The following is a 27,543-nucleotide window of genomic DNA, read 5'->3' as shown; positions in this document are numbered from 1 at the left end:
CGACCAGGTCTCGTTCTATATCATTTGAAGTAGCCTATGGTTGTGCTGCTTTGCCGGTTGATTGGCACTCATTTTGAGGGGCAACATTTCCTTTACTGCAACCATAGAACAAAACCCAGAGGTGTCTGGCTAAACTCAACATTACATGGTACAGACACATCTCTTATGCCTGTGGGGATTGGCTGCCTGCACATTGAAATTTCTATTCCCTTTAAGAATGCACCCCTTTCACGTGCCCTTATGTGATCGAGACCTCACCTCTGGAATTCCGACAATGTATCTTTTCTAGTTTTCTGTGTAGACCCTCCAGTGCCCATTAGCAAAACAAGACGATGTTTGTGGTTCTGCTGGTTGCTACCCAACCAACAAGCGGTTATAGACCATCCAGTGTTACTTCCAATGGCTGAAACTACTGTTTTGCACCCCTTACTCATGTTTGCACTTACTGGGCTACGTTAAATCAATACTGTAGATTAAAATTGCACAATTAATTCAGAATTGTGTATTGTATTGTGTTGTTACCTCTGTTCCTATAACAATGCAGTTTACCCCTGGAGATCAATACAATTCTTATGTCCCGTACATTAGCTAACTGTTAATGCTATGCATCGATGGATGAGCACTGCTTTTTTCAGCAATGCCATGATGATTCCTTAGGGATGGAAAAATGAAGATGCCATCTTGAACCTCATCGCAGCCCATTAACCCAACAGAACAGGCCTCAATTACGCCAGCTCTATTTGCCTTCAGACGTTTATTTAATTAGTATTGTGTTGTTGTTCTGCATGAGATGGCTAGTAGCACAATCCAGTAATTTGTAATTAATGTCCGCAACCTTTTGTTCTCACCAGTTCACAACAGTTTTGGCTTGGAACAGATGTACAGTCTATAAGTGTTTAACAAGAAGTGAGCCATTGAGACATTCAGCCACATTGGATGGAGTTTAAATCTATCAACTCAAGTACCTGTTAAGACACTCCTTCCAAACTGGATATTGAAACAGGTGAAGAAAGGTACTTGTCATGAGATAGTTCCAATAGTACTTTGAACTTCCATGATCACCTTAAAGACTTCCACTGGCTGTAACATGTTCTGGCCTGGCAGACTGGGGACGTGGATCAACAGCAGGTCTCATTATTATGACTCGAGTTCCCTTCCCAGTGGTAGATGTTCCACAAGTCCAGAGGAAGCTGTGTGTGTAGGTGGATGCTCCTGAGGAAGGAGACCCCCCGCTGCGGTGCAGTGCTGTGCTCCGGGTTCCCCAAGCCCCCTCCTGTGACATGCCTGTGATGGGCATCGCACACATGATTCGACCCCGGAGGGAGCCCAGGTGTCAGGAAAGCTGTCAATCACACTGTGGAAGGATATATCGGTCTCCCACCTGACGGCGGGGCATCAGTTCTGGTTCAGCAGAGTCCTTGAAATAATCAGCCAGTCTCACAAGTTCATTTGTGATAATAAGTAAACAAGGCCTTCCACTACAGAAGGACGAAATGTAGATAAGTAAAAGGCGCCAGCTAATCATTTCACCCACTGCAGACAACACGTGGAGTTGCCTGTTATTCATAACTATCTATCAACCTGTCCGTGTGTGACGAAAAAAGACGAAAAAAATTATTTGAATAACTCATAAGGCATAACTCACATAAAAAAAACATGTGTCATTGGACACCATGAAGAATCTACTCCAATGGTGTTCTCCCCGAGAGAAATCTCTCAGAAATGAAACATGTTTTGGACCTGTCCTGCAGCTTCCGGTTTTATCCAACCACAGTCTCTCACATCATGAAAGGCACAACCTTTCCGCCCCTCAAGTGGCACCCAGGCGTCTTGCACGAGCTGGAAGCTTGCCCTCTCTCCCAGGGTGCTACTTCCCCATTTGGAGGGTGTGTAATGGCTCTCAGGTCCAGGGAGAGGCCGCCCCGACAGCTGCACTCCCCCTGAGAGAAGATGAATGGCCACAGTGCGATGCATATCGGGAGTGTTGTGTCCATGACCTGCAGATCCCAGTAACCTCACCCCCCCCACACACACACACACACTCACACACTGAGACACACTCACTTGTATGGTCTTCTTACACACGCTCACTAATGCATCTGCACTCTCACACACACACACTCACACACTGAGACACACTCACTTGTATGGTCTTCTTACACACACTCACTAATGCAGCTGCACTCTCACACACACACACACACAACACTCTCTCTCTCTCTCTTACTCACACACAAGCACATGCGCTAATGCGTATCTGCAATCCACGCATCTGCACTCCACATACACACACTCATACCTTCACACACTTATACACGCACACACTAGTACCTGACAGCACCAGCACAGCCCACTCTCTCACGCCAGGGAATAATTGAATGGTTCTGTGTTCAGTATGAGTGCAAGGGCTTTTAAGGCCTGTGTCCTCCTATACAGTCCACTGTGTCTGAAGTGGAGTTAAGACATAATATCACTTTGCTGATATGTAGGTGGGGAAAACTGAATTACTGATAGTCCTGATAGTTCTAAGTGAAGACTATTTTAGGAATGCAGAGAAGTAGCTGAATAGACCTAGATTTGTCAAAGATTCTTTCTTGAAGCAGCACAACTTTGTATGTTTTTGCGAATATTGGATTACTCAACCCAAAACTTATTCAGAAGTGAACTTTCGATACTGCGGTTAAATGTAGCTTGTTCTTGAAACCTAACGTCATTGAAGTATCCTTCAAGTGCTAATTGCTGACGTTCAACCCTATAAATAGTACTCAAGGAAGGGTTTTACTTTTTACTACCGAATTGTGCCCATTGTTTAGACAAGGCTAATTATCATTGTTCCCAGAATGCCATATTCTGTTGTGACGCATGCTTCGTCTAAAACCATACACTGGCACCATGAGTACACAAGTCCCCAGAGGGAAACTTTCTCCCTGTTTGAATAAAGAAACAAAGAGACATACTGTGTGAAAACAAAAGACATAGAATAAGCATCAACATGTATCTATTTTTAAGCCTCACATCTTGTTGGCAATCCTGTACTGGGAATAGAATTCATTAACGTCCAGGCCAATACATGTCATGTTGAGTGCCTTTCTCAAGTCTCGTCTAGACTACTTGACAGCTGTTCAAAGCAGTCCCATATAAACAAGCATACATGTTTGCTGTACTGAAAACCCCTGGAGGGAAAGAGAAAAGAAAGCATGCCACAGCCTCTAAGAGGATTAGGACACACGGTTGAAGTGAGCCCTCGCTTGCTCCAAAAAACAAACCGATGACTCATCCATAATATTCATTTATTTTCCTCATCAGATTTTTCCGAGTGGCGCGACTACAAATGGATAAGTCCCACTGTAATCAACATAAGAAAAGATGAAAGCGAGTGGCTCCTTAGAGCTGAGTGCTCGCTTCCATCAGAGGACTGGCGCTAGCAGATGCTGTTTGTCTGCTGTGTCGACCACTTCACCTTAATAACAACTTCAGATTAAGGACGTGTTCTTGCAAGTGTGCGCAGGTTTGCCTGTGTGTGGGTGTTCAGCTTTGCATAAGAGTGTGCCTGCTCTCCCTTGTGTGCATGTGTTTGGGTCGTGTGTGTGTGTGTGTGTCCTCATATCATGTATTTTGTCCATGTGTCAAGGCTGTTTCATAAAGCTGATTTGCCACTAAGTGGAGCTGTGCTTAGTTATTCTCTTCAGTGACATGGTGAAAGCATAATGAGGCTGTTGCTGTGGACTCATGCACCATGATCTCAGCACATCACCAGTACTGTTGAGCAATCTTGAGAAAGGATTTCTGCCAAATTAGTCACTGAACACATTAGCTATTGGCTATTATAAGAAAGTTAGCTGTCTTATTTCAGCAAGAGCCCAATGACAGTGAAAGAAGCCGGTTCAGAAAGTCCCAAGTGAAGGAGGGATCGATTGAAATGCAAAATGTTACTCTGACCTATCAACAAAAATATCTGCATGATTGGTTCCAACTTTGGGATATATACAAATATATACAGTATATACTGTATATAAAATATACTGTATATAAAATGTGTTTTTCATCCATCGTTCATACCGTAATTTTTCACTTCCATCCCAAGCAGTTAGCCTACACCTAAATTATCTCACTAAAGGCAGTTACATTTGCTGACATGTTTAGCACAAGATGGGCAGGTGGTCTCAACTATCACTCTGGACAGAGAGTCTAATCAATTGCAATCAAAATCATAAACTACAATCGAAATATTAACAGTGTTTTGTGTGTTGTGAAAACCACCAGACCCACACACAGTGGGATAAGTCCTTTCGACGTAATTCCAACACGTTTCACAGGACTTAACACAGATGAACCGTTTTCCAGCGCAGGACTTCAAAGCCAAGAAAATCTTTAAACTGGAGATGAGAACGCCTCGCCCCGATCAGTAGAAAGGTCACGCGGGGCACGCGAGATGGGAGATGAGATCTCTTCATGGTACAATGAGAACCTAGTAATGAAATTGCATTATCGGGGGTCATCAGTCTTAATGTGCTCTTCTCATGCTGCTCGCATTGTTTAGATTTGGAGCGGGGCAGTGAGACTATGAATCAGGCTTCATAACCCATGTCTGGGTTTTATGGAGTGCGTCTCAATCTCTGTTGGTCGGAGGCCACCTGAGGGACCGTGTTGTTAAACGGTTGTAAACCACCAAGCTGTTTGGATGGCAGGTCAGTGGAAGGTCGCCCAGAGCTGGTTGGTAGGGGGGTGGAGATGACGATGTTGTCCCCTGAGAGGGGAAGCAGAGTATTTAAAAGGAAAAGGGAGACCTGAGCTGACCTGCTGCTAGCCAGATTGAGGTGATTGGTGCCCATCACATTGAGAAGCTAGTGAGATCCATCAATGAAGACATATTACCACCTGGCCTGCAGTGTATTAAATCAGGGACTGTGGTAGCTATTGAGTGGTAAAATATTAATGAGAGGTAAAAGATTTATTTGAAGAGTTTTGGAAGATGGAGAGACCCTTTTTTTACCTCTGATCTTTCTTCTTGCCTAATTTCCGGTCTCTCTTCGTCCTGCGCTGAATCCTCCCTCTCTCTCTCCTCGGGCCTCTTTTCCTCTCTCGCTCATGCTTAGTCTCTCTCAGCGTGTATTTGTCTCTCACTTTCTGCTTCTCTCTGTCTCCCCTCACTCTACCCGAGTTGAAGAGAACTCAAGGGATGGGATTTGTTATGGTCCGTCAGGCAACAGTGCAAGGACCGGCGGGTAGGGGGGCTGGTGGAGGCTGGCATGCCTGGCAGAGTGCCAGGCATAACGCTGCCATGAATATGCCGGACGCGGAGCAGAGACGCTGAGCAGAGACGCTGCCCTGGTCCGACTCAGCCCACATCTCAGGGCACTGATTCCTGTCTCTCTGGATTTGGGGTGATTTTACCCATCGGGCTCCATTTTTTTGGAATAGTGCCATGTGATCTCACAATCGGCCACAACTCTGTTGAAAACTTGATTGGCAATCACTTCAGAGGGTTTGTTTACATAGTCAACTCATTATCAACCAGCATTTTTGAGTGTTGACTCAAAACTCGAATATTTATTCATGTCTCACGAGAACATTGCCATGCGTCACATCTCGACTCTGTTAAGTCTGTGCCCTTATTCTACCCCTTGCTAACTCCTCTTCCTGTCATCTCTTCTTCCTCCCCCCTGTCAGGTGACTGACCAGCCCTCGTGGGATTTGATGTCATCTCTGGACGGGTTCAACTGAAGATGGAAACACTGGAGTCTGAGCTGACCTGCCCAATCTGCCTGGAGTTGTTCGAAGACCCACTGCTCTTGCCCTGCGCCCACAGCCTGTGTTTCAACTGCGCCCATCGCATCTTGGTGTCCCACTGCTCCACCAGCAAACCCCTCGAGTCCATCTCCGCCTTCCAGTGCCCCACCTGTCGCTACGTCATCACGCTGAACCACCGCGGCCTGGAGGGCCTCAAGCGCAATGTGACCCTGCAGAACATCATCGACCGCTTCCAGAAGGCCTCGCTCAGCGGCCCCAACTCGCCCACGGAGAGCCGCCGCCTCCACCCGCGCCCCTACGGCACGCACGGCACCGGCCTCGGCGGCAGCACCACCCCCACCGGCGGGATTTCCACCACCAGCGGCAGCGCCCGCGGCAGCCCGGCCTCCGCCATGTCGCTGGACCGCATCAGCTGCCAGTTCTGCGAGCAGGAGCCGCCGCGCGAGGCGGTGAAGACGTGCGTGACGTGCGAGGTGTCGTACTGCGACCGCTGCCTGCGCGCCACGCACCCCAACAAGAAGCCCTTCACCAGCCACCGGCTGGTGGAGCCGGTGGCGGACGCCCACCTGCGCGGCCTCACCTGCCTGGAGCACGAGAACGAGAAGGTCAACATGTACTGCATGGTGGACGACCAGCTGATCTGCGCCCTGTGCAAGCTGGTGGGCCGCCACCGGGACCACCAGGTGTCGTCGCTGAGCGAGCGCTTCGACAAGCTCAAGGTGAGACCCTCGTCGGCGCCCGGGATCACGGGAAGGGATACCTTCGCCTTAGAAACGAGAGGGATAGACGCGGCACGATTGGGCTTCGGAAAATGGTCCCCCTTGCTCTCTCTCTCCTTCTCTTTCATCTTTTTAGACCTTTAATCACTCTCGCACACAAACAACACAGTTCCAGAAACATCCACTTTGATTTGCAGCTAAATCCGATGGGCGGCCAGGTAAGCCAGAGTTTGCCACAGGGTGGTAAAATCAAAGCTCACGCAGGCGGTCTTGAATTCCAAATGCATTTCAGTCATGAAAGCTACAACGGATTGAAGGGTGTTTCATAGACAGGGCAGATGAAAGGGCAAATAAGCGATGACATCATTAACGTCTGAGATAAGGCCTCTCTCTCTCTCTCTCTCGCTGTCTGTACGTCTGCATGGCACAAACCGTTTAGATAGTTTGAAACGCTCCATTTTCATATACAAAGCTTTTTTCTTTTCTTCCATTCTAGTTGTCAGGTTATTATGTCATACCTGTCAACACAACAGCCTCCTCCTGTCTGCTCCCCTACCCTCAGCCCAGCTGTCTCTTTCAACAGGAGTGATAGAGAGAGTCATTATAATACTAGATGAGTCTGCATTCTTTAAAGCCGTTCAGTGTGGAACCAGGATGGAGGCAGTGCTGTGCTGACCCTTTACAAAAACACGGACCGCTGAATCAGGGTGTTTGGGGGGGAGGGTCTTGCTAATGCTAGCGCGCACACAAACTTGCTCTTACAATCGCTAAAGACCAAAATTGTTCTCCAACCCGAGCCGATGCCCTTTTTCACTGGTGTTTGTAGTAGCCCCAGCCTGTCCCAGGGCTTGCATGTGTTGTTGTAAAGAGTGAGAGCCGAATTCTATTGGAGGGTACTTTTTTCTATAGTTTGATCATTCAATTGTGATAGAGCCAGGACTTGGAGTTGGAGCTATCTTGTTTCTGGGATGGGCTCATAGTTTCGGAGAGGTTACATGCCTATTATTTGGAAAAAATCATGTCAGGTCAGGTTTCAAGGACGAGTCAGGTTGAAGGCACAGGTGGCATGAAGGGTTAGGAACTTCTCATTGACATAGCTTCATAAGTTCAGTGGATCTATGCGTCCTCAGAAAAGCGGGGCTTGGATGTCATAGTGTCAGATTGTTGCCTTTTAATAGTGTGTTTGTGATCGCTTAGGTTCCATAACCCTATTGTTCAGAGGTTCCCACATCAAGGACATTCCGCTGATTGTGTGTGTTTGAGTGTGTGTGTGTGTGTGTGTGTGTCACCCCACCCCGCCACCCCCACGTAGTCCTCTCTGGCCTTTGTGCCTAATGCCAGCAGCCTGAACCCCGCTCAATTGTGTGTTAAATGAATGGTATTGTGTATCATAGACAGGGAGAGAGGGAAGTCGATACCTGAGAAAGTTCCACCTCCTGGGTCTCAGGGCTCCATCCCATATGACGATACTGGAATCACAATAAGGTCCTCCAGAGACACGACCAAATGCATAGCCACCACGGTATAAAAAATCTGCCTACTTGTAATCCTATTCCGTGAATGCATTTGGCTTTTTAGTGACATTTTAAGGTTTTGGAGAAGCATCTTGAAAGTATCTGGACAAAATCGGACGACACACAAACTTCATGATGATAAGTTTATCTGCATTGCTGAATATTACAACCGTATGTCCATAGGAACACGCTTATTACATGCGCTGTTTCTTTTAGTGTCCCCACTTGGATGAACAGGTACAGGCATTTTACCGTCATTTGTCCCCACAGATCTCTTTTACAACTCTCTTGTACTCTCTCTTGAAGTGTAGCGAGCGTGTGTGGCCAGAGCTCATTTGAATGTGTCCCTGGCCAAGGCTTTGAACACTGATGACTTTGAACTCCCCCCCAACCTGGGAAGGGAACCCAACGCCGTTGCCAAGCCCCCCGTCCCCCAGCGCCACTGTTTCTCTTTCAGCATCGCAAACTTTTAATCTTCCTTCTGGCACCGATGGAAAATAACTAGTGTTATTTTGGAGAAGGATGTACTGTTGTTTTGGAAGACCTATGGCCATTTAAACCAATGCCTATGCTCACTAATTCACTGAGATGGCGAGTTTGACCCCCCTACAACCTTTCCTTGCATGTTTTTCGGTTTGTTGTGTCTGCTGGAGGCTAAGTAGGCAAAATAGATCACAGATTTGAGCTTGCAGCTCTCCTCGATGAAAATAAGAATTGAAATATGAACATCCCCAGCTGAAATCCCCCATATGTTGTTGCCATGTTGTTAAACCTAGCAACAATGACCACTGCTAGTTATAACTGTGTACAGTTACGACAGATACTGTAGTTTAGACGGTTCAAAACCTTCCCACTATTTAAGAGGACCTTGCCACAGTTTGAGACACTAGCCAGACTGATCTATGGTGATTTCTGTCTCACAGTGGCAGATGGCAACGTGTTAGCACTCGGCTAATTGATTGAGGGGCAGTGACTTTCAAAGCCCGGGTTCATCTGCATTATCTTTCATCAAACAATAATGAGCAGCCGTCTTTGTACAGCCCTCATCTTCTGGATCGCTTCTTTGCAAACACGCTCAGCTTCAAAGTTCCACTTCAAACAAAGACCCATGGATGAATCAGATGTTGTGGCGGTGTTGGGTCACATGGCCATTGGCCACCAATGTGCTTGCTCTTTTTCTCCGCTATTGATCCTGTGACTGACTCGGTCAGATGTGACCAATGGGGTAGTGTGTCTTTGTGTGTGTGTGTGTTTCACTGTCAACATTTCCTGTGGCACATGTCAGATTATGTAATGTGTTTACAACAGGGAGTCAGGGATATACAATATGAAAAAAAAGTTAGTGATTTAGGGATTAGTTGCTTCTTTGGAGGATGCTAGTCACAGCAGTCTGTGCTGATGACACATCCTCCCCTTAATTTCCATCGCTGTCTCCCTTTCCCATTGGCACTCTCTTTTTAATTTGTTCTTCACCACTCTCTTCCCAACTCCTTCTTCTTTCCATCATTTTTACTATCCCACCCCTCTCTCACTGGTTTTCATCCTTCCCTTTCACACTCAAGCTTTCCTTCACTTTGGATCCTGTACTGGATGCTGCCTCCCCCCCACATCTCTCCCTCTCTCTCCCCTACTCTCCCCCCCACATCTCTCCCTCTCTCTCCCCTACTCTCCCCCGCATATCTCTCCCTCTCTCTCCCCTACTCTCCCCCCCATATCTCTCCCTCTCTCTCCCCTACTCTCCCCCCCATATCTCTCCCTCTCTCTCCCCTACTCTCCCCCCATATCTCTCCCTCTCTCACCCCTACTCTCCCCCCCATATCTCTCCCTCTCTCTCCCCTACTTTCCCCCACTTACTCTAAGCTCCTTAAGTAAGCCATGTATATGCTCTCTGTGATATGGCATCCCATAGTGCTGACTCCTCAGTTCCTTGCTGCTGTGTTTACAGCGTGATTCTAGGACGCTCCGGAATGTTTCCTAAACACCACAATTATTCCTGCAATTTCAAGAGGAAACTGCAAGGTTGCGGTGTCAAGAAGTTAATAGGCTCTGATCTGTCTCCCCCTCTTTCCTTCTCTCTGCTTCTCTCTCCCGTCCTCCCTTTTCTCTCCATCCCTCCTTCACTTTATCCATCCCTCTCTCCTCTCTCTCTCTCTCTCTCTCTCTCTCTCTCTCTCTCGCTCTCTCGCTCTCTCTCTCTCCCTCAGCCCGCAGCCAGACCAACTTGTTGTAGTTAAAGCCACTGCATGCACTCACTGCAGTCTCTGGCCCACATCCCCGAGCGTCTGGGCTGTGGAACAGCTTCCTGCACCGTAGGCAGCGAGGGGGATACACCAGCCAGTGTACTGTACTGGCAAGCATGTGTTAAGGAGATAAAATCTAAGCTGATGTGTGAAAAGTGATTTTTTCATATCCATCCCATCCCATGCCACAGCGCGGGGGGGGGGGGGGGGGGGGGGAACATAAAACACCTTCATCCTGGAGAGCCCATTTAGTGCTGCCCACAGCCCCATCCAGGCTGCAAGCGGTGTGTGTGAGAGTGCGGTGTAAAATCGTGCGTGTGTGTGCACATAATCTATGATGCATGGAGTCCAAGACGATGTCGTGACAGGTTATCATAGATGGGGCTTGTTATCAAACCCTTCCCGGGCTCCTGTGTTCCCCCATACACAATTCATGCAGGAAGCAGCCGGAGAGGCTTTTAAGAGCTTGGCAGTTATCTGCTATCTAAAGTTATCAAGGAGGGGAAAGTACACACATGCATCTCACCTTAGAATTATTGTGTGTGTGACTGTGTGGCTTAAACTCTGCCCTAGACTTGAATCTGTAAAATGCCATAGATGGCACATAAACATTACAGAGCGGGTTTTATCTTCCCAGATAAACAAGATGGAGGAATCTCTAGCTGTGTCCACAGCTCTCGATATGCGCCTGGTAAAGGTTTACACACAGACTTCTGGAAATGGATTTGATCACCTTACCATCAATCATTTTTATAGTAATATTGTTATCTATTTTTATGATGTTCTTTTAGAAGAGGGTTTGCGCGTTTCTTGAGTTGTTGTCTTCTGGCCTTATTGCGATGCAAGTCACCTGCCTTCATATTTGTTGTGTATGCAATTCTCTGACCCCTTTCTCAAATCCAATATTCATCTGAAACTCATCAGAAGAACAGATAATGTTGGTGTAGCGGAATTGATGACATATGCAATCTCCACAGTCTTGCAAGTGGTTCTCTGGGAATTACATTTCAGCATCCCCAAGGGATTAAACATGGCTGGGGGCTTGATGAAATCCAATGATTTTCAATCTCATTTCTATTCTTGGCTCTACAATACCTAACGACATGAGATTCTTCCCATATCCAGGTGGCTGTGGTCAGATATCGTTTGTTGCTGATAAAAAAAATAACAAGCAAATACCATGCATTCTTATACCGGGGCTGGAATGTCACTGACTGTCCCAAGTTCTGAATACCTTGACCCATTTGGGCAGACACACACACTGTACACACACACACACACAGTCCTGTCTGTGGGAGGTTGACGGATGCAGCGTCCTGTTGTCTGGCCGCCAGGAACACCGTCTCCCCTGGGAGAGACAGCTGACCCGCTCACCCGAGTGTGAGACGATCTGCACGTCTGCACTCTGACACACACACACACACACACATAAACACACTCACAGAGCTAGAATTTCTCGAAACGGATGTGCCCTCATCCAAGTTTCACATTCTCCAGAAAGCGGAACGCCTGAGCTGGGTATTCAATCTTTGTTCGTGTTCAAGTTTAGAATAGTTTGTTTCCATTTCATTTTTTTCATTTTCTGCTCCAAGACCTGTAGGCATTCCAAACCTCACAGCTGTTCTGGATGGATGTGCTGCAACATTCCCCCGCTGTGAATCTCCCATTCCCCAAACCCCTGCTATATCTCACACACTGTCACTAAAGCATCACCCTGGTACACAGCGGGTCTGACTATCATCTGGACGGGGAGAAACTGTAGCGATGGAAAATCAAGAATCTGGATATTGCCAGAAACCACACTGTAACAGGAACGCAGACACGGGCCATGGTTTGGCATTTGCCAAACTAAAGTTCCAGCGTCCGGCTTGCTCTTTTAGACTCTGAATAGAAATAAGAGAGAGTGACGCAGTTCAGGTCATCTGTAGGCTGTTGTCCCTTTTGAGAACGCAGGAGGAGGAATAGGCCAGCTGCTCATGCATACTTTATAGCACAGAGAACAGGGAAGAGAAAGAAAGAGAGAGCGCGAGAGAGAGAGACAGAGAGAGAGAGAGAGAGAGAGAGAGAGAGAGAGAGAGAGAGCGAGAGAAAGGTTCCTTGAAGGAACGCTTCAAATTGCGGTGTCACCTATTAGCTGTTGGAGGAGGCTGTGACACAGCAGGCTGTCTGCCCCAGGCTGAGCTCTTTCACCCTGCAGGCCTGATGGAGGCTGGAGGGAGCACGGGGGTGGGGCTGGAGTGGGGTGAGTGGCTGGCAAGGCCCTCATGAGCAGGAGGAGAAGGGATGGGTAAAGCTAAGCAGGCGAGGGGCTCTGCGGTGTGGAGGTGAAGACTGCAGAGGGCCGTAAGAGTGGCAGAGTTGTTAAGGGGAGGCCCATGCGGTTTTAATGATATCCAGGCTTGTTTAACTTGGACCGACGCCAGACAGCCAGCCTCCCATCCGTGGCCTCTATCTGTCAATGACCCCCAATGGAAGGCTCGTAACCGTCTGTGGTCATAAAAACGCTTTGGCTGTCAGCGTAATGTAATAACACATCTCTCATTCCGGAGTCCTTCCTCGCTCCGCACTCCCTCATGTTGAGCAGCGACCACAGACACGAGCTGACTAGAAGCTTGGGCTGTTTGTTGTTGTTTTTTTTCTTTCAAACCCATTAACAAAATGCGTCATTGTCGTTGGACATTGCTGAACTCTTGTCACTGCCATCTAGTTTTCTTCGTAGCAGCAAGGTTAGAGAGCATAGTTTTTAGAAGGAATGTCTGCACAGAGGCAGACATGTACCACAATGAGCAGTGACATTAAGTGACTGGAATGAAAAGAATGTGTGTGACTATTCCTGGCACTGTACTGTAACTAAAGCATTGAGAGACAGCGTCCAGAAGTCTTTCCTGTGATGTGTGTGTCTGTGTATGTGCGTGCAAAAATGTCTTGTTGAATCAAAAGAGCAAATAAGCGGGAACTGCCGGAGGATATGTGATTTTGAGGCTACAGTTAGCTAGCTATCTAGCAAACTTTTTCACATACCAAAGAGCATGTTGAATCTGTCAGGCTGTCTGAAGAGATCAGGATGCACACCGATGCCTGAGCTAGAACAGAGGGTGTTGCACATATGAACAGCCCAGACCCACATTTTCGCAGACAGCTCCGACACTTTTTGCGAGAGAAAAAGCTGAATAAAGAATTCCAGCAAATTGGTTTTCATTCTAGTTTAAGTTAAGTATTGACAACAGACACATACAGTACAGCTGTGCAGTAATATAGTGAGTATAGGCCAGGGTCCAAATAAATTTTGAAATGACACCTAAATGTAATTACACAGTGTGGGAAACTGAGGTCTCTCAACGTTGCATTGTCATTTCATACAGTCACAGGTGCCCCGGCCCTGACCTTTGAACCACCCCCACAACCAACCTCACCCCACCCCGGGCCCCTGCTAAGCTCCCCTCTCATGCTCCCACATGGCACCGTGGTCAGGGCACATCACAGAGACTAATCCCTCCATAAAGGCGGCAGTGTTTGATTGGAACACAGCAGCTTTGTGAGCTAATAGAGATACTTTGTCATCCAAGCGACTGGACCTGAAAGCTTCCACGCTGCCTGGGCGTGTGTGTGCCTGTCTGTGTGTAGTGTGTGTGTGTGTGTGTGTAGTGTGTGTGCGTGTAGTGTTTGTGTACAGGCTGGTGCAGGTGGGGGTCACTTGAGCTCAGCAGCAGCAGCTGAAGGCTCCAGGGCTCTGAGTGAAGCTGAAGAGCACCCAGGTGAAAGAGACTTGGGTGAAGACGTTTCTCCTCAGTTCTTCCTGCTGACTTCAGAACTCACGCTCTCTAGTTGCAACATCAATAAAAGCCCGGGTCAAAATGGGACGATATTAAGCAGAGCTATATAGCAGAAGTATCGGAGTTGACAAGCAAATACATTTTTGTTTTCACTTTGTGATCCCAGGAAGGATACTGAGACTAGTTACAAACCCACCACACCTGAATCCATATTTCAGATGATGGCGTATAACTTTGCTCTTACATAAATGATTAATCAATGTTAAAGTGGAGGGGATTTGGGTCAAAAACTGGATTTGCACGTTCTGTAGACTGGGAGAGCTGTGTGCTGCGTCCGTGACACATCCCAGAGGTGCCCAGCATGGTTCCGTGTGTGTGTATGTATGTGTGTACCTCCCCACACCTCCCAGGTGTGAAGCGATTCTGGCAGCACCAGTTTTCTGTGCGCTCATAAGTGGGGCACTACTTTTTCACCTCACTCACCCCCCTGTAAAAAAAATCCAGACTCTCATTCTTAAGCGTTATAACGCGTAGCCATGGAAGGAGAGTGTAGAAAGAGAGAAGGATGGTGGAAGGACATCGGGGAACAAGTGACAAGAGAGAAGTCTGGCTAGACTTTGGGTATTGGAATGAAGTAGGGAGGAGAGAGAGGAGGAAAGAGAGGTGGGTGAGAAGGGAGTGATTTGGCAGGACAGACCCATCACCGTTCTGCTTTTAAATGGCAAGCCCCCACACACACCTACCCCCATCCCCTTTACAGTGGCTCCCCTTATTGTCACCACACTGTTACACCCCCCAAATACCCCCTAGGGAGACCAGTCACTTATTTAGTGCACAGTCTCGACTTGTAAAATGGTTAAGTACCATTTATGAGGATTTTCGAATTTAGCAGTGAGGTAATGGCGCTTGCAGAATGTGGGATAGGAAATAAGGAAGAATTAGTGGTGGTGTTGGCTCAATAGCAACAACATGACTTCCTAAGACTGGTGCTGGGTGAGTGCTCTACATGGAAACAGATGGTATCCCTTCCAAGCCATCCACACTCACTCTATGTCTCTCTTTCTCTCTCACACCAACTCTCTCTCTCTCTCCATTTGTCTGTCTGTCAAACCATACAAGTCGCATATTAACTTAAATTATGAGAGAGGAAGGGGCCAAAAGCAGTGTTGAATGTAACAGAACACAGAGCCTATACATTTCTAATGTTTGTGGAGTGCACATGCATATTCTATGATGTTACGTGTGTTATGTATTGGAAGTAAGTGTCTTTGGCACATATGCCTTACCAAGATAAAAGTCTGAGAAACACAGTTTCAGTGCTTTCAAACCGCAGTATTTTTAACTAAAACATTCAACTGATGTCTAATTAATTCTTTCTCTCTTAAATATACAGCAGTACGTCCTACATAGGACAGGACTTGTGAAATGAGAAGCTATAATCTTGTGATTTGGTCCTGTTTTCATGCAAGCACAATTATAAATAGAGCAACTGTGACCATCTCATTTTTTTATCATTCACCTACATCCCTTTGTATCTCACCATCATCTCTCTCCTTCTTTCATTCTTTCCCTCTCTCCCTTCTTCCATTCCCTTCCTTGAGTTCAAAGTAGCTTTGTCAAACTTACAGGAATTAGTGACAACACTGCCACAGCTGCATTCTTAGGTGACGATATCAGTGGGTCACCTAAGAACCTGGCTTTCTGCAGTGTTGTGTTACACACCTACAGTATGTGGGACATAAGGCAGTCTGGGTGTGTCACTGGAGCAATAACAAATACCTGAAATAACTATTAGTTCTATAGCCTCACATGGAAACGATGGCATTTCAATTCATTAGAAAGTTAGTACAAGTGACACAGTGTAACAATGTATCAATCCAGCTGAATGAAACCTGTTTGTGAGTTGGTAATGAATGATGATGGCTTTCAATTCAAATGAGGGCTTTCATAGATTAAATGAGTCAGTTTGGTGAACGGTTAAAGCAGGACATCAGCCTTTGGCCTTTTCCATTCAGGATTATTCACAAGACTGAAACAGCCTTTAACAAACAAGGCTTTTTAGGAGACAAAAATACTTATGCTGAACTGAACATCTGTGTAGTCTGAGTGGTATTCGCAGAAGGCTTCTCTGGGTAATTGTATTACACAAACAGAACTTACAGCCTGCCTCCCCTTCGTCCTCATTGGCGTCTGGTCTCAGTCCATTCAGCCAGCGTTTTTCTGAGATTTTCCATGCTTGTCAAAATGGATGCCATTTAACTTGTTTGTTTGGAGGTAGCTTGGGAACCATTTCCGTCAGATGATTTTCTGTATAAAGTGATTACTGGATGGCGTGGATTAACGTGATAGAAGCCGTTTAAGTCTTACTCCTCTCCCTCACAGAGGACAGTTCACCTCACGTTCATTTTGGGCTATTTAGAAGGGTGATTCACTTTGCTATTATGCTTTTTTAAATATATATATATATAATTTTTGGATTTAGGGATTAGAAATGTAATCATTATCATGACATGTGACAGGCCGTACTCTGGGGGGAAATGCAGACAAAAACTGAGAAAAACATGTATTTATTGTTGTACAAAAAATATTCTGGGTTCCAAAGACATGCTATGGACTTAATCCTAACCCTAACTAGGTGATGGTGATGTGCCACCAAGATTAGGTAAACAACATATTTAGTCAAGCACCTGTGTCAGATATTTAACTATTTATTTTCAAATCTTGTTACGTAACACCTCCATAGAACTTGAGGAGATAATATTCCAAGCGTAACACAACCTCTGTTGATCTCCCTGATGACCCGATACCTAACACAACCCCCCCTCCCCCCAAGGGCATTCTGATCTTAAAAGGATGATTGGGTAGATGGGTAGAGACAAAGAAGGGAAAAGTCACACACGTTTAAAATGACAACCCTACCAGAGTGACAGATCGCTGCAGGAATGACAGTTGAGAAAGCTCATGTTGCAGCTGTCATGAAGAGTCTAGGAGAACCAGACACTGCCTGTCTTCAGCTAGTCAACCTGAAGCCTTCTGAAATGACAAGACGATGTTGCGTTCTGTGAAGGCAGGGTATAAACCGGAAAGCCGAGATACAAACAACTTTTGCCTAGCACTACAAGCTGCTTTCCAAACCCAGTGACAAACAGCCTGTGTTCGAAATTCTATTATGTCGCCGACAGCCTCCATGTGAAATTGAGGGATTTCGATTCCATGCAATCTCATAAAAATGACTTTAACCTTTGACATAATCCATTGTGTTGATGGTACTGCATGGGATATTCATCAGGATTAAATCCCATACAGAGCCTGTTGTCTTGTTATACCACTGGTTTTCCCGTGAGCCAGCTAGCACATAATGGTAGCATTTCCAAATGGGGAGTCATGGAAACCAGTCCCACAGCTATCCAATATGATCCTCCTTGAAGGGGGATGGGATCAATAAGGCTGCAGATGGGTGCATTCCCACTGGGATAAAAACAACTATAAGACCTGTAACTACATACGATGTTCTGCAGAGGTTAAGGCTAGTGATGAATAGACTGGTAACACTCCATAAGGCCGATCCTTTGTCAGCCAATCAGAAGATTGATTAGGGTGGATGCTGGATAAGCCTTCTGTTTGGATGCAGATCTCATCTCTCTTCCGCAACATCCAGGATAAGTCTTGATCTATGGACAATAGAGGTCTGACAATGACAATCTTTGACAATGTTGACCTTATTGTGAACCTCTTTGTGTGACATACTGCCCCTACAATCCCATTTACCCAGGATGTGGAAATCTGATGTGAGATTGTTATGTAGAGACTGAAAAAGAAGAGGGGAAAACATTCAGTGCCTCCTGCCTTTTTAACCTAAAATGTAGACACATTTTATGACCCTAACTAATACAGGTAGAGGGTAACAGCACGCCTGGTGCCTATAAGACTGCCCCTTTTAAAATGGACCAAATGTCAGATATTCCGGACGGCCTGCTGTGCAGTAGCCGTGACGATTAATTATTCATTCCTCAAATCTATTGAGAAATTCCTCACTTCTAATCCTCCTTCTGTAGCTGGTATGGGAATTATTGGATTCCGAGCCGTTTCAGATGCTTTTGCATAAAACGTCAAACAACCCGGCGGGATTAAGTTGTCTCTAGAGAGCGCGAGTGCCGTAGCAGACATTTGTCCTTTACTCCTTCTGACCTCTTTCTCTCTCTCGCTTGCTCTCTCTACCTCCAGGAACTGGGCGTCTGCTGGGGGGTTTCTCCAGGTCCACGATGCTGTGAACATTATATATCATTATGCATGTTCACAGGTTATATAGAGTTCATACACTGCTAATTATTCTAAGGAATATTGTGAGTATGGTAATATGCGGATATGAATGCGGCATAGCTCAATGAGGTGTCATTTGTACATAAACCTCCGGAAGAAAGAGGTAGTGGAGAACCATGATGCACAAACAGAACTGTACTTGAAGCAGTCACACAATGGTACTAGAGTAAGAAGTACCTGACAAGAAATCCCTCTCACTGTAGCTGACCCCAGACCAGATGCAAACCAGGCCATTATAGATGGACCAAATTGTTCCCAAAGCTCTCATTAATTTGTCCCTGGTTTGGTCTGAAACAGGGATGGTGCTTGGTTCATTACCCACACTGCACTGTGACAGGTCTCAGGAGATGTGTCCTATGGAATATTATCCCCAGTTAAAACCACATTTCCCAGAAGGCTCTGGTTACAGACACGTCCGCTGACTCAAAAGGCTCATTTAGATAACTGCTTCATAGTGCTTCAGCTTTGTGGCTTTCTCCAAAACAAGAAGGATCCCCAAAATAACTTTTGCTTTGAAGTATGAGTCTTCTAGCCACGGGACCTTTTTTGTTAGCTGTTTGTTGTTGTTGTTCTGCTGCTATTGCTGTTTTGTCCCGAAAAGGCAGTGGACATTGTGAGCCTATGAAGCAGGGACTGCAGTGCAGTACAACAGCTAGTTGTTTCTTCCTTTAAAATAAACATGGCTTTATATTCAAAAACCACATTCTTTTGTTGTGTGACTTTCAAGTATTGAATTTCACAATATTATGTTTGTTCCCCACGCTCTTTTTCTTGCTGCCATGTACTGTACCCGATGTTTAAACGGCCGGTATTCCTCGGCCAGTAGTGTATTTTTTTTTTTACTCAAGATGACTCAACGGTGACTAGGACCCTACAGCCGTTGCCCCCCCCCCCCCCCCCCCCCCGCTCTCTTTAATGTCAGTGGGAACTCTGACCTTGGAGGCTGTTTTCAAAGCAGCTAAAAGGATACTACCTTGGGGCGTCCAACGTGATGAGATCACCAGTGGGATGAAATAATGCTACATGATGGTCTGTCAGCGTCACGGTGACCGTTATCATGGGGATGACAGGCTCCACCCAAGCCTTGTCCCTGACCCTGGCGGTTGGTCAGTCGGGCAGCGCGCTACAGACATGTGACAGACGCCTCTATCCATTCTCATCACAGGCATTTGTTTCCTCATGGCCTCACTATTCAGCCGAGACAGAAAGGCCCTCTCATTCTGATTCGCCAATAATAACACGCGGCAAGCACTGTTACTTCTCTTATTCCAATCAATTCATCCTTTATCTTCATTTCTGTCTCTATTTCTCTCTCTTTCTATCTCGCCATTGCTGGCCTGCTTGTCTTTGATGTCTAGCGCCTGCTTTAATGAGTATTCCAAACCTCTCTCTCTCCCTCTCTCTCTCTCTCTCTCTCTCTCACTCTCTCTCTCCTCTCTCTCTCTCTCTCTCTCTCTCTCTCTCTCTCTCTCTCTCTCTCTCTCTCTCTCTCTCTCTCTCTCTCTCTCTCTCTGCCTGTCTCTCTCTCATTGTCTCTCTCACCTGCTGGCTGGGGTCATGCCACCCCACTCCAGGACACTCCGTAGAGGACACCCACACTAACTCTAGTGTGGCAGACACACATACACTTGCTCACTCTCTATCTTTTACTATTGCACACACACAGACACACACCCCGCCTAAACCGGGAACTCCCCAGTAGCACTTCTCCATGGCCACTTTGGGAACAAGCTGTTTTTGATGTATAAATCAACCCTCTTTCAAACTCTTTAATTAATGACCCATCTGTCCTCTCCTACTGATGTTCATCTTCAAACCGAGCACACACCCTCAGACACACACTTGCCCAAATGCCACGGTCGAGCTGACGAAATCTGAACGGGACTTCCAGCAGGCATTTCCACTCAGATGTGGCACAGAAGTAGGGCACACGCTTGCTCGCACACAACGACTTGCACCCGAGTCCGAGAAGAGGCCAGCCACCTGTGAAGACCAAGCAGAGGGCTGGACTGACAGTGGCGGCGGGGGGTCAGTAGGGGAACAGTCAGGGAGGGAGGGAGGGAGGGAGAGAGGTAAAGGAGGACAAACTCTCGAGCTTTGTGTGTCCAGATGCTGACAACAGTGTGTGTGTTTGTAGGCTTTTCAAGTGAGCCCTGGCAGAGTATCTGACGCTGTAATGGAGGCTTCAAAGACAAGCGCTGCGGTGAGTCCTGGCTGCCTTTTACAAAAACTAGTAGCTGACCTGGGGCTGGGGTGGACAGACACGGACAGACAGGCATGTTGACATGACAAATACAGACAGACTGAGCCAACAGAGATAGTGTCGACACCCAAACGTATGTTTCACTTCACATTCTTGAGTAGCCAGCTGTAAACACCAACGCTCGTCTTCTGCTTTTGTTTATTTAGCTCGTTATTTCGCTTCTTCTTCTGTTTCTCTCCTTTTTTTTTCTCCCTCTCTCTCTTTCAACTGCTGCTTTATTCACGGGCTTTATTCACGTGTGTGTTGTCTTGCTTCGCGTTCGAAAGTCATATTTGTTCTGTAACAATAAAATGAATGAAAGCAGCTGGAGCTGTAGGTGGACGGCCATACATTTCTTATCCGGAGATTCAGATAGTATCTTAGTTTATTTTTTGGTGATGGCATCCAAGTGAATAATGGTGGACTTCATGCTGGCAAGCTGATTTGTAAAGCAGGAAACAGCATTTGGGCACAGCTCAGATCACCCATCTGTTTCTCGATAATCTGATATGGCTGCAAAGTGGAAAAGTAGATAGTTTGTGAGTTAGGGTTTTAAGCCGATATAGGATATCTAGTTTTTTTGGGGGGCACTTGCCGATTTCACATAATTCTTTGCCAAGACAGGACAGCTCTGACGGTCCAACTCTGCTTCAAGGTTGTCCTTGTGGTATTACTCGTTGTATTTGAATGAGTTTGGGCAGATGATATTAAGGATAAAGTACATTCAGAGAGCAGGTATGCTAAATGAGATATTGGGAGGGTGAAGCTGCGGTTAGACCCTTGTGTTCACACTTCCACTTACATTTACATTTAGTCATTTAGCAGACGCTCTTATCCAGAGCGACTTACAGTAAGTACAGGGACAGGACCTGAGGCAAGTAGGGTGAAGTGCCTTGCCCAAGGACACAACGTCATTTGGCACGGCTGGGAATAGAACTGGCAACCTTCTGATTACTATCCCGACTCCCTCACCGCTCAGCCATCTGACTCACTTCAGCTTGTGTGATACGGTCTAGTGTCCCGCTGCTCGGCCCCTCACCATACAATATCAGCTTCAGCCTGTGTGACACTCAGGGTCTGTCTGCACTGCTGTGAGAGCCGGGTCAGGAATACACTCCCAGAATTGTATTATGTGGTAGACATGGAGACAAGCCCAGGGTCACCTGTGGAAGATATAAAGATGCCCAGCACACTGTCAACTAACATTCAGTACATCTGCCTCTAACTCTATGTGGTTGTTGCATCTCAGAGTTCCGGTGATAATTTAAGCATCTGTAGAAAATCTAATCATGCCTCTAAAAAGCATGGCAACATTCCATGCTAATCTAACATAAATCCAAACCCATATAAGGCAATCAAAAACAGTGCTTGCCTCAAGACCACATCTAATGTATTGACATCAGTGCACTTGTTCACACCCCAGATCTCAAGTCAAGCTTCCTCCCTATGTTCTTCCATTTTCTGGTCCTCGTTCTTAAAGAAGACGTTCTCAACGTTCCTCCTTCCCTTCTGACAGCAAACCCTGGAGAACAACCTGACCAATCTGGTGAAGAGAAACAGCGAACTGGAAAACCAGATGGCCAAGCTTATCCAGATCTGCCAGCAGGTGGAGGTCAGTACATACTCTGCTGTGTGGGTGTGTGTGTACGTGTGTGTATGGTTGCATGCGTGTGTGTGTGGTTAGTAATGCATGGCTTTATCCATCTTTCCATACATGCTGACATTCCCATTTAATCCCAGTCAAACACAGATGAGTTTTCCAATCATAAAGCATGAATGTATTCAGTGTTTCTGAGTTTCATTTCATTTCAAATCATTCACTGCAAAGCACCATCGATGCGTGCAATCTCATCAACTCTGACTTGCAGGCAGACCCCCACCCCCACTTAGACGCAGCTCAAGTCATTAACATCCCGGTACAACACTATTGATCTCATACAGTCCCGATTGGTACCAGCGCACCACACGCAAACACACAGTTGCACTTTTTGGTTCTATTCAAAAGTCTGCAGACACTTTGTTTGCAAACATTGCATCTTTCTCTTCAACATAAAAGTGAGGCTGCATTTAAATGGTCTGATCGACGCCCGCCAATCAATCGTGCTTGTCGGCTATTTAATACCTATTGATCACTGTACTTGTAGTGACTAGGGATAGTGAGTGATCACCCTATTGAGATTCATTGCTGTGGGATGTATTTGTTCAGTGTTGTGACCCCTTATGGACACATCCCGGAATCCTAAACCCCTGTGCTTCCGAATCTTCGGATTGTTGGTGTTATCTTCGTCAGGACTACATTTGTTTTTAACATGCTCTGCCTTGCACCTTGCCTCTCCAAAGCCCAGAAACCGTGACTCACCATGATTCAAGACCAAAACACGATCCACACAAACACACCGCACCAAACACTTGTACTGCAGCCTCTGTCCTCTTATGTCATCTTTGAACCAAAAATAAACACGACCCAAAAAGGGCATTTCAGGTCAAGAGCTGGTAATGATAGGTGTGTTCGCTGCTCTACCTGTGTGATGTCACCCTCTGGATTGCTGTGTTTCAGCTGCTGGAGAGTGAAGGACGTGCTGCATGTTTGCTCTCTCTTACAAGGGTGTGTGGGTATCTCCCTTTCTGTTTGGGTTGAATTGTTTTGTTCACTTTGCGTACCACGAGTGCTCTGTACACAATGAAGTCCCGAATCGACTCATTAATGACCCACAAAGCACAATTTCCCTCCGCCCAGGGACTAATGGGCACGTAGTGATGAACACCACCTAATGCCGGCCCCCAAAGCCTTTCACTAATCAGTTCCTTTCAGGCTTTTAACCCACTCCGAATCGGGGGGACAAGGGGTGAGAGGTGGAAGACCACCCAGTCAATCTAATACATTTACACACGTGTCTACGTGCTTTACTGGAGAGGATCCAACCACCCAGGTCTCCTCCATGTTTACACAGAGGAAAGCTGTTCCTCCTATCTCCTGTTTGTCGGAACGACTATGGTGGCACCTTGTTCCACAAATTATTCAACAACAGACACGGAGAAACTAATTTCAGTCTCTCTCTTGCTTCAAGCTATTATCCCGTGAAATGTTTCTGTCGAAATGCTGGGTAATTATAAAATGCAGGGAGTGAGACCTTAGGAAGGCCTGGTGTGAGCAGGGATGGAAGCAGAGAAGTCAGCCGGCCGCTTCCCTTCCCAGAAACCCTTGCTGCTAGGAGCAGACAGAAATGTTCCTTTACATGTTTACAGTGCACCCAGAAGGATGAGACACATGCCGTGTGTGCAGTGTATGCCAGTATATGCCACTGTATGCCAGTATATGCCAGTATATGCCAGTGTATGCCAGTATATGCCAGTGTATGCCAGTGTATGCCAGTGTATGCCACTGTATGCCAGTGTATGCCAGTGTATGCCAGTATATGCCAGTGTATGCCAGTGTATGCCAGTGTATGCCAGTGTATGCCAGTATATGCCAGTGTATGCCAGTATATGCCAGTGTATGCCACGTGCACACAGGAGTGAGGAGAGCTGCAGCTGTATTCATGGTTTTGTGAGCTGAGTGACTTTTCTCCTGATTGTTGCACTCTGTACCATTGCAACAGCTTGAATATTGGATCCTAAAGATTCTGCAGGTAAGTTCTAGAGTGTTTGCATAGATAACACCTCCACATTCCCCCGCAACTCCCAGCGGGGGATCAGTCTGTCTCCCGTGGAGACTTAAAGATGCCTTCTTCATTCATGGTCTAGTGATCCCCCCCCCCCCCCCCCCCCCCCCCCCCCCTCGCCCTCTCGAGACAACTCATTTTTTCCAATATCTGAATTTGGTCTCCTGAACCTTTCAGAAGAGCTGTGTTATGTCGTGGCGTGTGTGCCCACTCAGTTATGTTGACAATGTGAACGAGAAGGTGCTGCAAGGGAACGGGCCTGCACTGTTGGAACATATGCACACCGTCATCCATTTTTGATCAAGGGCCCTGTATGGAGAACTTGCAGGGAAGACAAGAAGCAAAGGAAGAAAAGAAGAAGAAAATCCCTCCTTACAAGGAGCCTTACAGGGATCCTGATCTCAGCCTCTTTGATCCTGTCTCCAAACCCGGCCTAGCGAGCTGGGATGGAGGCAGGTTGGAGCCCCAGGAGAGGCTGTGCTCCACACGGCCAGCCTCCCACCTACGGGACATGGGCCCCTGAACGTCTTCACCCTGTCGAAGAGACAACCTGGCTTCTTTCATTTGTAGCCTAAGGCACGCACCCACCACTCCCTGGTAAATATTGAACGTGAGTCGAGGTATATTAGCCGGTGACTACTGTCAAATTCTGTTTTAACTACAGCAGTGAGTCCGATAATCCACTGCTGAAGAACAATAAATCCGTTTTCCAACTGTTAATAAAAGTTAAGGATTGTTGCTGCAAACTCCTGGGGCGCAATACTATCTTCACTGGTTCAACTTTCTTTTGCCAATTTTTTTTTTCATCTCTTCTTTTCCATCTTTTCTCCAGCTGAGGGTAACTGGTTTACCCTCCCATAAGGAGATGTCAACGCTCCAATGAGACACGCTCGCCTGTGTTTTAATGAAGGAGTTCATTAATAAAACATGAGGCAACCATGCCATGTTAGCATGCTACGCTAGACTTGGCTATGCTACGCTAATCTACAGCAGCTAATTCTCAACTCAGCAGGCGGTCAGAGGGACAAGTCCGTAGGGAAGATGGTGACTGGAAAATGACAAGGGACCAAGGTCTAGACTATCACCTAAGGTCATAGCACAAAGTTGAAGAAATATTACTGATAATATCCAGAAGAAAATGTAACTCATGCTATGCACACTTTGTGGCTTGGTTGCTGCGGAGGTCACTGTGTGTAGTGTTTAGGCGCTGAGCCATGCCATGTGAGACTCCAGAGTTGAAACCCCTCAGATCCGTTGCTCCACTTCCATGTTTGATCCAAGGTGGTGACGTTATATTCAGAAACAGAGTATCAAACTGTTCACCCCTCTGCCACCCATCTTGACTGATCACTCCACAAAGCTCATTAAAGCAGTTAGAGCCGCTTAAGCCTCATTAATCACATGCACACACACACACACACACACAAACATATACACATAGTTTCTCACACACCAACTCTGATGAACACTCTCACACCATTAATTCCGCAACGGGCTGTCTTATTAGCAAAGATTACTAATTGCCAAGGATAAATGTACTCATCTGAAACTCAGTGTGGATAATAGCTCATTGACTTGGCAGATCTGAGTGACGCCAGATCTGAATTTGAATTTCTCCTTATTGTCAAATACTCACCCATTTCTTATTTCCCAACCAATCATGACCCTATAAAAGCTGAGTATTTAGGGTAAGACATGGTTACACAATGATGCTTATCTTTCACTCCTTACAAACAATCCCTGTGTGTGTGGGGGGGGTGAATAGAGCAGGTTCAGGCAGTGCGCTTCTACATATCAGCACAGTAAGTCCTGCGTATGCCCAGTGTGTGACTGAGTGTGTGTGTGTGTGTTTCCCCCAGGTGAACACAGCCATGCACGAAGCCAAGCTGGTGGAGGAGTGTGACGAGCTGGTGGAGATCATACGCCAGAGGAAACAGATCATCGCCGTCAAGATCAAGGAGTCCAAGGTACTGCACGGCAGTGACCCCCAGACCCCCCTCTGTGCTGTAGCCTGGAGCCTGGCCTCCTCACAACAGGCTCATGTTTCTATTTTTGCACAGGCCTACAAGGCAACTGGCTGTCTTTCCCAAGCTGCACGTTTGTTGCACCAAAGATGCACAATTTTGGTGCAATTCGTCATGGTCGGCATGTTGTGTGTGTGTGTGCTTGTGTATGTCTTGCCGCTGTAAGAGCTGTAAAAATTGGCTTCTCCCACACTCTTCCACAAACGCACCAATGCTCAGCGTGACGTGTGACAGGGGTGTCTGTGTGTGTGTGTGTGTGTGTGTGTGTGTGTGTGTGTGTGTGTGTGTGGAGCCACATCTAATGTAGCAGGCAAAGCGGTTCAGAACCTGTCACCCACCACTGTGACAGAACCAGGGAGACAGTCATACACACACACACACACCCATACACAACCTGTCACGAAACTTCATAGGTAGCATCCGAAAGAAGGGATGAGGTAAAGGAGGTGAAAAGGAGAACAGAATGCCAAGATGTTTTTTTATTTTTTTAGTGTTGGTAGAAGTTTCAAGTTGCTGGGTGAGATGATCTGACGCAGTGAGCGGTCTAGGCAGTCAACAGATCAATAACAGGAGGTGTGTGTGCATATAGAGAGAGAAGAACATGTAGCAAGTTGCTGTTTCCACCCCTGAGTGTGTCTGGACCATAAGAGACTGAGAGAGAAGAGAAGGGAAGTGGAGAGAGAGAGGAGTGGGGTTGGTTGAGGAGGGGGGAGAGGGGGGGGGGGGGTGTTGTTAAGTGTTAGAGGAGACCCCCAGGGCTTGTCTGGGCAGGATTGCAGTGCATGAGGGGGAGGCATTAGGAGGGAGGAGCAGACAGGAGGGAGTGGAGACGAGGAGAGAGAGCAGAGAATGGAAGAGAGGTGACTGCAGCAGAACCGACAGGATTATACGGGTAGGGCCGCTGGGTAGGGCCGTGCAGCGCAGGGGCTGCTGCTACAGTACAGTAAGGTAGACAGGCAGTCAGGGGGAGGGGGGCTGGCAGAGAGAGAGAAGGCAGGGAGAGGAGGGGGGTGTTACATATACAGAGGGATAGAGGGAGGGGGGCTGGCAGACACATTTCTCCTTTTAAGTAGCACATTCTCTCTCTTTCTCTCAGAAGACTCGGTCATGCTTGATCCTCCTCTTCCATGCACATAAACAAACATCGGCTTATTGTCAATGTTATTCTGTATTCTCAACCACCTCCACTTCTTTTTCTATGCACTCCGTCTCTCTCTCTCTCTCTCTCTCTCTCTCTCTCTCTCTCTCTCTCTCTCTCTCTCTCTCGCTCTCTCGCTATTTCTCTCATTAGATCTCTC

The 27,543-nt window shown here is 46.8% G+C and overlaps 1 protein-coding gene across 5 annotated transcripts in view; it reads left to right on the top strand.

The window, feature by feature from the left end:
• mid2 (midline 2) overlaps positions 1-27,543 on the top strand; it is an 86,590-nt gene that overhangs the window by 37,284 nt on the left and 21,763 nt on the right. For 4 of the 5 annotated variants that reach the window (XM_062476005.1, XM_062476003.1, XM_062476004.1 and 1 more), the window contains 4 exons: positions 5,671-6,470; positions 20,455-20,520; positions 22,076-22,171; positions 26,081-26,188. In XM_062476005.1, the coding sequence (XP_062331989.1) occupies positions 5,727-6,470; positions 20,455-20,520; positions 22,076-22,171; positions 26,081-26,188 (1,014 nt within the window). In that variant the 5' untranslated portion in view covers positions 5,671-5,726. The remainder of the gene's footprint in view (positions 1-5,670; positions 6,471-20,454; positions 20,521-22,075; positions 22,172-26,080; positions 26,189-27,543) is intronic. The other variant, XM_062476007.1, reaches the window with a different exon arrangement.

Source organism: Osmerus eperlanus, chromosome 13 (assembly GCF_963692335.1).
Source record: "Osmerus eperlanus chromosome 13, fOsmEpe2.1, whole genome shotgun sequence".
Classification (NCBI taxonomy): domain Eukaryota; kingdom Metazoa; phylum Chordata; class Actinopteri; order Osmeriformes; family Osmeridae; genus Osmerus; species Osmerus eperlanus.
Note: the sequence above shows the minus strand (reverse complement) of the source record. Positions and strands in the feature narration are given on the sequence as shown.